The sequence below is a fragment of the Micromesistius poutassou genome, assembly GCF_964030765.1.
Source record: "Micromesistius poutassou genome assembly, chromosome: 13".
Lineage (NCBI taxonomy): Eukaryota > Metazoa > Chordata > Actinopteri > Gadiformes > Gadidae > Micromesistius > Micromesistius poutassou.
In genome coordinates, this window is record NC_140283.1 from 15,684,490 (window position 1) to 15,695,221 (window position 10,732).

A 10,732-nucleotide genomic window follows, 5' to 3' on the forward strand; every position below is an offset into this window, starting at 1 on the left:
GTTAAGACAAGCAAATACAATTCAAAAACAGGCAAATATAGTTAAAACAAACACTTGAAAAAAAAAGTGTGAAGTTAAGTGGGATAGGCGAGTCAGAACAGGTGAGTTTTGATGGAGGTTTTAAAGGTGGGGAGAGACTATAGTACAGATGAATAGTGGGAGAGAGTTCCAGGGGCGAAGGGCAGAGCTCCAGCCGTCCCTGGAAGGCGTGTAGAGGGATCCCCTCTTCTGGGTTAATTTCTTGGGCTTTGTTTGCATTGTGTTGAGTTTTTTTGGTCGTGTGTCTTTAGAGGGTTAGGGGGTGTCACGTTAGACACCAGCCCTTGAGCCTGCGCAGGCCTTTGAGGCTATAATTTAGAGACACCATGATTAAGAGGCTATTCAAACAAAATAGACTTGACTTGTTCGCAAATCGTGATTGGGGGAATTAAGTTATTTAACCAGCACCATATCTGTAATGAGGCTGGTGGATATTTAAAAATAGAATATTGTGCCCAATTCTATGCCCATTTATGGCCATCTCATCATTTAGTTTTATATTTTAATATAGCTTGAGAATACATTTTGTAAAAGTCTACCAAGTAGCTTGGGAAGATCTTTAGTAGATGTGTGGCCAGGTTCACTACTATGGGACCTATGGGTAAAGCTGCTGTCAGCTCAGTTCCAAAGGAAATGTAGAAGCTCTAGGTTGATCTAGTTAGGACAAAAGTTAGCTCTTCACTACTTGTTTCTATGTCATCACTGGATTCTAGAGAAGGCCATTTCTTTCCGGATACTCTGCCATAAATAAGACGGCCTCGCAGCTGAAACCCAGCTGCCCAGTTTAAAGTACCCCCTGTTTAGATGTGGCCCAGTTCTGTGACTTCCTGCCTGACTATCAAATTATTATTATTAGATTAGCTTGACGCTCATCCCCGTGCCTGAGGATTTTTATGTGTTATTTGTGTTTGTCAGTTGTTCCCTCACCGTATGTGTTTTTTGTTGCTTGTTGTTTACCCCATGAATTCTTAAGTGTCCTGGTTTCGGCTTGTTTTCAACCTGAAACATGATTAAACCATTGCTCGTAGTCATCACGACACAGGCCTCACATTAGAGAAGTATTCAGATGCTTATCTGTTGGGCCCACTGGGCATCAAACACTTTGTGGGTGCTAGGTGGGCTTCATTAGGATGGATGATTAAGTTGGTCGCTATGGCAACAAGCTCAGTGCATGCAGGTCAGGCCTCACGTGCACTGAACACGTGCACTAACATCCCAATGATTTTCATCCTTATTTTATTCAGAATGACCACAGAAACTTTATTGGTAGTTTACAACCAGCGCATATAAAATAGAGCATACTTGGATTGCAAATTAAGATTCAAGTCGCGACCATACGATGCCTCAATAGGCTATGGTAGGTCATGAGCCTTCTGGACCGGGTGAGGTTTAGAGCGACCCCCCTCTGTGATCTAATCCTAGAGGTTCAGAGCCTGTCTCCACAGTTTAGAGTAACGGAGAATAACCTAAGTGACAGGCCGGGTGGCTGGCTGCCTCATCACGTGCTAGCGCTTCAGTGCAACAGCTAACACTTTAATCCATTGGTGGACCGTTGTCTCGTCACCCAATCTCTGCCTTGTTGACAAATTATCTCCTGCCCTTTCTCCCTGAACCTACCATCCATCTCTGTGTCTGCGTTTCTCTCTGTCGCCCCCCCTCGCTCCTCTAGATCTGCCGGAGCAAAGTGAAGGAGACCCAGCAGCAGTTCTTCCACAGCCTGGCAGTGCGGCAGAGCCTGGCGCTGCACTTCAACATCCAGCAGGACTGTGGACACTTCCTGGCCGACGTCCCCGCCCGCCTGCTGCCCTGGGAGGAGACCCAGGGGGGGGACGAAGAGGAGGACGAGGAGGACGAGGACGAGGGGGAAGGACAGGGAGAAGAGGAAGATGAAGAAGGACAAAGGGAGAAGGAGGATGAGAAGAGGAAGGCCGCAAACAGGACACCGGATGCTAGGCCTTCGGCGGCGGCGGCGGACGGCAGGCCGGACGAGCCTTCGCCTCCTGTGAACTCGCGGGGCTCGCTACGCAGCCGCGTGGTGGTCATCACGCGGGAGGTGCCCTTCCAGACGGTGGCCGACTTCGTCCGTCAGGGCGTGTCCCGCCACGCCCGCAACCCGGAGCTGTACGAGCGGCAGGTGTGTCTCCTGCTGCTGCAGCTGTGCTCCGGCCTGGAGCACATGAAGCCCCACCACGTCACGCACTGCGACCTGCGTCTGGAGAACCTGCTGCTGGTGCACTGCCTGCCCGGCTCCCCGGCCCACCCCGCGGAGCCCACGGAACCCAACAACAACCAAGGGACCGCGGGTGGTGGTGGTGGTGGTGGTGGTGGTGGCGGAGGGGCTAGTCCCGGCAACACCGCCAACGGCAACGCGAACGCCACCTGCCCCGCCCGCCTCATCATCAGCAACTTCTCCCAGGCCAAGCAGAAGAGCCGCCTGGCGGCCGGCGACGCGGGCACCCTGCGGGACCAGTCGCGGCTGGCGCCCGAGATCGTGACCGCCACGCAGTACCGCAAGTGCGACGAGTTCCAGACGGGCATCCTCATCTACGAGATGCTGCACCGGCCCAACCCCTTCGAGGAGACGCCGGAGCTGAAGGAGCGGGAGTACACCTGGGACGACCTGCCGCCGCTGCCCCTGCGCTCGCTCTACTCCCAGGGCCTGCAGCAGCTGGCCAGCCTGCTGCTCACCGTCAACCCCTCCGAGAGGATCCGCATGGTGGAGGCGCGCGCCTGCCTGCAGTGCCTGCTCTGGGGGCCCCGGGAGGACCTGTTCCAGGCGCTGGGCTCCACCGCCGCCGCCGCCGCCGCGACACAGCCCGCGGCGGGGAGCGACGCGGGGCAGCAGCGCGAGACCACGCTGCAGAACTGGCTGGACTTGAAGAGAACTCTGATGATGATCAAGTTCGCCGAGCGCTCGCTGGACACGGGCAGCGGCGTGAGTCTGGAGGACTGGCTGTGCTGCCAGTATCTGGCGTTCGCCTCCACCGAGACGCTGAGCCGCGTGGTGCACATCCTGCAGCAGCCCCACCCCCAGGCCGCACCCCAGGACCAGCCCCGCCCACAGGCTGCCCCCCAGGGCCCGCCCCAGCCCCAGCCGCCGCCGCACGTCTCCCACGGCCAAGCCCCCAACCACCACCTCGCCCACACGCTCCACCTCACCCAGTCGCAGCCGCTGTGAGCCTCTGAAGTCGGGCCGTCGCTATGGCAACAGATCCACCGCCACCCCTCTGGAGTGTGCGAGCGTGCGTGCGGGCGCGCGTGTGTGTGTGTGTGTGTGTGTTTGTGTGTGTCTATGCGTGCGTGCGCTTGATGAAGGCTAATATCCGGCCTAGTCGTGTACGTCTCTGGCCCCTCGGATCCCCTATGAGTCAGCCTGGTTTCTTCTGCCTTTTCAGTCGTTTCTATCTTTCCATGGTGGAACGTGTTACGTGAGTTGACAGTAAGCAGGCTGTGCTTGCCAATTCCCCCCCCCCCCCCCCTCCCCCCACCTGACAGCGGAACAAATAAACCCAAAATGGAGGTTGTCATCAACAGTCAAGAAATGAAGTCCAAAACAGAATGCAACGAGGCGTCGACCCGTTGTGGGACACTGTGAAGTCCATGCAGCCCGACCATGCGGTTTGATAGCCCTGTGTGCAGGGTGCTTAAGATGCAGAGACACCTACAGCCTTAAGCTGTCTGCTATTCAATCCTTGATCAAAGTGCACTGCCCTGGGGGGTGCTTGAGGTTTCGAGCTCAAAGCCCTGCGAGACAGTAAGGCGTTACATAAATGAATCGTGCAGGAACAGGCTGTGTATCCAATAGACCTCTCCTGTTCGAGGTGCCGGCTGCGGGAAGGATCAAGACTGAACAGAGTCATTGGTTTGTGCTGTGTACTCACGCAGCCAAGGGTGTATTTGTCGTTTACATTCATTTGCCGTGAAGAAACGTCCTGTGTGATGTAGCAAATCAGAGAGGTTTGAGCAGGTGGAACGTTTAATATGAGGAGGGTTTTAGATGCAACCGGTGAGATGTAACTCAATATTTTAGACCATGATTCCCGTGCATGCGCCAGGAAAAGCACAAAGGACAAACTGTGAACTTTGACCATTCAATTATAAAGTAGCCAAAGAATCCCACACACAATTGCGACTCAATTGCTCAAGGTCACTAGAAGCCAGTCAAGGTCACGTAGTTTTTTTCATCACATCTAACGTAAATTGCTCAGTCACCCACTGTTGATGTCAACAGCATTAGGTTACCATGCCAACAGCATTAGGTTTCCACAGTCCACTTGGAACTTATATTCAAGTATTTTCAAATCAAATCTTGGCATTTTTACCTACAGTATGTAGTATTTCAGTGACAAGCAGTTTTAGTTGCAAAAAACACAAATGTAGATTTCTTCAGTCGTATTTATTGTTCTTTTGCAAACATTGCCCCTTACACAATCTGATCGCACAGTTGACAGTATGTGTAAACCCATTTAATCGTCCTTTCCAAGCTCAAATGGCACAAAACAAACCATGGATTTTACATTTTGTTGCAATGTGTGCAATGTTTTTTATTTTTTATTTTTCTGTGTATTACCTATGGATCTTACAGTATGTTGTTATTTTTAGTACACCATGAAGCATTTTACAAATCTTTACGTGTCCTTTTTAATTTCTTGTGGCACATAAAATGACGGAAATGTCTTCTAGACAGAGTCGCAGTTAAGGATGTAAACTAAATTGGGATTCAATGTTACAACAATGGCTTGGACACAGTCTGGCATGCTTCAGGGAGTGGGGGATGTTTTAATTGTTTTGGTTTTGATTTTCTTTCGACTTTGTTCTGTGATTTCTAACAATACCAGTCTGTTGATGGCATTTACAAATCCATCAAGTTACGCTGACAAACCCTGATGGGACATTTATATTGCAGACATCAAAGTTTATCTGAGAGCCAAAGAGTGTGTGAGAGAGAGAGAGAGAGAAAGAGAACAACTGAGAGATGTTCCCTTTCATTGGAGGAACTGGCTTTTGATTAGTTTAGACTAAACTGTACGTGATGGACTGTGGTCTTTGGGCAAGACCTTGAAGGAGAGAGAACAAATAAAACATTCAGAACTATTTCCCTGGACTATTACCCCCTCTCTCACATGGCATCGCAAAGCCTGCTCTAATCTCAACCACTAGGCGCCGGAAACACTTTACAAACACAGCCTTAAGAACCCGCCCCTCCAGTGAAACTAACCAACCACTAAGCAACGCTTCCACTCTGTACCGCCCTTTTGTCTTTTACTTCCTGTATGATCCAGCCAATGGCATGCCAAATCCTACTGTGTTTGCTTTCAGTGTACCCACATGCTACAGCCAAATAGCATGTCCCTATTATCAGCTCCAGGTGTGAGATGCGAGATGTGTCTGCCAGACAGGAATATCAAGTGGTTCGTCTTCACAAGGTTTTGTAAATCAAACATGAGGAGCCATCTGTCAAAAAGAGCATCAGAGCTGTGTAAATAAAAAAACACAGCAAGTTTTTACAAAACCATTTTTCTCTTATTTTTTTCTTTTCTTTGATTTTTTCTTACATGTGCCATGATATCCGTCCTCTGACATTAGTTATATACATTAGCAGAATCACAGTGAGGCAAATGGACTTCTGGAATTAGGGTTCTGTTGGTAACAACTTGAGTGTGACAAGTGAATTGAGATAAAGCAAGCATGGGATTTTGTGACTCAGCAAAGGGTTTGTTTCGTTAAGGTGTGTGTGTGTGTGTGTGTGTGTGTGTGTGTGTGTGTGTGTGTGTGTGTGTGTGTGTGTGTGTGTGTGTGTGTGTGTGTGTGTGTGTGTGTGTGTGTGTGTGTGTGTGTGTGGATGGCACTGGTTGCTGTCCTTGTGTTTGTAAAGATGTTAAGCCTTTATACAAATATAAATATATATATATGCTCCAATCTTATCTATTTTAACCTATACACACTATTTTATCACGTCCTACAGAGCACCTCTATGCCAGAGAGACTAAAGTAGAATTAGTCCATTTTAATAAAGCAAACATTTACTTTACTCTCCTCCATTGTAGCGGTTATGAGAGAAGGAAAAGTGCAGTTGTCCCTAAAACAAAGAGTGAAATGATTAACATGGAAAAGACAATCGTTGGACACCGTAGGCCTATTGTACAGATATTTACCCTCCTCAATCCAGGAGTCAAACCACTTTGAAGAGAGGTCATGTTGGAAGTGTGGGCACCATTTTTAAAACACATCCGCGTTCATCGATTTGTACCAGTGTTGCTGTGCAGTGACAGTGAATACAGTACTTTGTTTCATTTGTCAGTCGCAAACTGTACATGATGTATATCTCCTGGCCCGATTCCATTTTACTGTCAAATCAAGTTAACCAGCAGTAACAGAAAAATAAATATATGTTTTTATATATTGTCATTGTGTCAATTATTTTTTGTTGTCATAATTCCTGTCCTTTTAGGATTTTGTGGCAGGATATTAAAGCAAGGACAGAACGTACATGTTTAGGTAATCAGTAGGTATGAATGGATGGACACAGTACCATGCAAGCCGCTGTATCCCTACAATTTTACAACATTTTAGACAAGAATGTCGCATGGGGCCCCGTTTAGTCAATCTAACTGTCAAAATACTCTCCGCAACCAGATGGCGACATTAACACGAACCTGCTAAAATTGTCTCGCAGGATTGTCGCTGGGATTCGTTCATCCCCATAAATAGATCTCCTATAGAGTTTACAACATCAATATTGAATGATATTGCAAGGAAATATATAGTTGTTTAAGTGTGTGTTGTTTGACTTGGATGTACAGCTTTAAATCGGTAGCTCAGATATTAATCTAGTTAGGCTTAGCCTAGGTTTGTTTTTATTACATCCCCCTGCTGTCGAAAAGGAACTCTTATCAAACCAAATTTGTATAGGCTTGTACTTGATGCCACCATCTCCGACAGAAGTTTAGAACGCATCCCATGGCACTGCAGGTATGAAAGGAAATGGAAGCTAGGTTTTCAACCTTTAAATAATATATGTAATCAGTTGTGTATTATTTTTAAATCTGTAGGTATATAAATAAAGTCCTAAACTATTTCCCGACATCGAGCTCTTTACGCATTAGACTAAAATCTAAAGCGGCCTACTATGGACTATTCTCCTGCGCATTATATTTTCCAAAGATTTACAGATTCAGTGGCATACCTTGGCATACCAGTATGATAGGCTACTGACTCTGACTAGGCCTACTGGTTTCAAATAAAGGTGTGTGATATAAGGCTATATTTGATAGACCAGAAGCCGTTGAGAATCTAATTAAACCTTAGGCCTACTTAAATTCCAGATCTTTGGGAGATGGCAAATCAAATGGTTTAGCCATGGGAAAATAGACATTATTAAATATGCCGATGAGGGCTACTCGTCTACAGCCAATCGCAGAGCGTTCCTTGTCATTAGCTCTTAATTGAGTTCAAGCGTGCCACGCACCCTATAAATGTTGGTCTTTAATTTATTTGGCGTTGGACTGCGAAACTGATGTAGAGTGCAGCGTAATTGGCCATCTAGATAATAGGTGTTCTAGCTTCGCTCCGAAACTTTGACCTGCTGATTGTTCTGTTTGGTTTTGTGTAGCCTACTTTTGAACAATCTGGAAAAGGTGGCCACCAGCGGGGAAGCTTCACCGAGGATCACCGCAGTGAGTAGCCTAGGTCTTCCACGTTTCTGTGACAAGTTTGTTGAGGTGCTTTGGTCTGTTGGCTTCAGGTGAGCCGTGTTGTGGACTTTTGCACCGCATGCATTAACGGTCCTATCATCTCCCCCACATGCATGCTCAATATTCATTTTCTTTCTCTTCTAACTTTTCAAGCACTTAACTATTGCAGTCCACACTGCTTTGCGGATTGCAGTTTGTTTCGAGTGCAGCGTTGCACGTTTTGTATTGGCTGGGGTCGACCAAGCAAGCTGACTGACTATACGGACTTAACTAAACCATGCCTTCCTCACTGATGAACGCTGGAAAAATGGAGCTCTGTCAACAAAATGGATCAACTGGAAAATGAATAACTGGCCATGTTGTGTTGGACAGTGAACAGCCTTCGGCCATATCTGTAAAGCCTTCCACTGTAGTTGGTTAAAAAATCTCTTCAAAAAAACGAATGAACCATGGATTACATAAGTGATGGGGTAGACACATCACAACACACGGTAATTGCGTATAGCCTACTGGCCTTTGTCAATCGTTATTTTCTAGGTAAAGGACGTCAATTAGGTTGAAGAAATTAACAGCCGCTGCAGTTTCGAATTTGCCAGAAACGTGTATTCTTGCCAAGACACCCTTTTTGTAGGATTGACGGTCACGTCAAACCCTGGGCAATCGATGCCTCTCATTCTGAAGAACGGCACATCACCTCCTGCAGATGTTGGTGTTGCTGCCCTCCATAAAACCACAAAAAACACTTGGAAGCTGCATAGGTCTTAAGCCTGCCATGTCGCCCGAAGAGACTTCCACAGAGTAAAGTACAGGCACTTATTCTCTTGTCATAGACCAGAGACTGACGATGACTGGATGTGTTAAGGTTTAGTCTTGGCTTTGATGCTGTACTTACGGATTTTAACTGGTACACAATGCCTACTCGGCACTACTACTCTCCCATTTAGCTAGTATTTCCTTTTCCACTTTCTATACTACATTTGAAACTTGTTTACTGCTGTTTGCAGTTTGACTGATTTATGGACTCTGTGCAATGTAGTTGTGTGCAATTTATGTATTTGATTAATCTCTGACCTTGCCCCTTTGTGCAGGCCGCTGTTGATGGTGGCCTGGTTTGTGCGATCTTTTTATCTAAATTATTATTCCAATGCAATTTTTGCATTGTCTTGGTTTGCGCCAATAAAATAAAGGATTGGTACATGCATGCTTGTCTTTGAGAGCAATGAGCTTGCAACTCTAAACACTGGTCGTTGAGCTGCTCTTAGTATGACAAATGTACTTTTTGGTGAATTTTGATATTTTAAATTAGCATATTTTACCAAGTCCATTGGGAGATCTGTACAAACATCGGCTACAAAGGAAATTACATTTTATAAGAATAAACTAAAGCTCATAATGGTTGTGTTCATTTGAATGGTTTGTGTCATGACTACACCAGCTTAGCAGACATGCCTCATGCTAGTCATAATGCTTTATTTCATAATAAACAGATTGGAGAAACTATCAAGGAAATTCAAAAATGTTAACATAAATAGCTGATACTTGTGTCCTTTTTTTCATGAAGCGTGATTTCATTCAGAGCGGTGAGATGGGCCTGGAAAGTAGGAGTGTTTTTGTCCTAATGTAACCGTAATGATCTCCTCAAACTGAAGTATGGAAATTACATTTTGTTCAGCCTGCCAGTGTTGTGCCCATTGATGGATGTTCCTGTGGCCCTGCTGACTCATCAACGCCCCCTCGACAGTGACGACAACTCCCAAGCAGAGCAGTTTGTTTAGAACTCCTACCATGTTTGTACATCCTACAGTGTCTGTAAATCAAACATATCCATGAAATGCACAACAGACACTGGAAGCTGTAGGTGAACGCAAGACCAGGAGAGGTTCAGTCTACAACCAATGCCCATGGGGATTTTGTGGACACTTTACACTTGCATACAAATTATAGAAACCGGAACCGTGCAGGAAAACAATAAGATACAGTATACATGTAGAGCTGGCTATTGGGTTTGGGAATTTGGTAATTAAATGAAACACATTTCTGTGTATACATGCTGCATATCCCTATGAATGGGTAGGGAAAGTGACTAGTGCGAAAGTTAACTTTCACAAGTGAATCGTGTCATCTGGAGTTCCTGGTGTTGGTGAGACCGGCCAGCTCCTCCAGGAAAGGTAAGGCCTTTGGCCTGATTTGATAAGTTCAGTTAATCTGATCACATCAGGATGGCAGGCGGTTTACCTTCCTGTGACTCAAGTCCTCGGCGCAAATGTGTTTCTTTCAGGTGAAGATGGACATTCAGCAGACCGGTGCCCATTCTGCAGATGACCTGGTGAGATCTGTAATCAACTTGCTTATCATAAGGGACATCAAATGGCAATGACTCAATCCTTCCCAATTTTCTGAGTGGTTTGAGGCCCTAGTATTTGGATGGGGTAACCACTGTGCACTTGTTGGCCACCGATTAAAACAAGATTCCTAACCCTGCTATTAAATGTGGGGAGCCGATTTAACAGATTGCGCCATCACTGCATTTATGGGTTTTTGAATGCCCATGAAATGTTGATTAATCTTCCAGTTGGTGGTTAAACACTGTGGTCTCTCCTTGGCCCCAGGTAGTAGTCAGCACACAGAGCTCCAGACTGTCCTGGGCGTTGTGACACCACATGCTGTACCATCAACAATGGCTGTATTGCTGGTCACTGTTGACAACCGGACCTGTGACCAAATTTGTTTTTGTCTTTTATTTCTGTATAACATGTCTGAGCCCAGCTATTGTACTTCTAGCTGGTAAACCTCTTGACGGCAGGACTGGAGGGACCATTTTCAACAAACAAGCTCTGATCTGACCTTAACACCATGATTTAAATGTATTGTTACCTAAACTTATCCATCAATTGGCAACTGCCCTAAAAATAACATCACTAACCTAATGCCTAAACTTGCTAACCTAAAACCTAAATGTGACAATCTCAAACCCATGAACTAAATGTGTAAAATCTTTT

At 46.2% G+C, this 10,732-nt stretch overlaps 1 protein-coding gene across 2 annotated transcripts in view; it reads left to right on the top strand.

Annotated features, from left to right (window-relative positions):
• The window catches only part of peak1 (pseudopodium-enriched atypical kinase 1), a 76,318-nt gene extending 69,953 nt beyond the window's left edge, over positions 1–6,365 (top strand). For both annotated transcript variants that reach the window (XM_084477596.1, XM_084477597.1), the window contains one exon: positions 1,709–6,365. In XM_084477596.1, the coding sequence (XP_084333722.1) occupies positions 1,709–3,217 (1,509 nt within the window). In that variant the 3' untranslated portion in view covers positions 3,218–6,365. The remainder of the gene's footprint in view (positions 1–1,708) is intronic.
• The last annotated feature ends 4,367 nt before the right edge of the window (positions 6,366–10,732 follow it).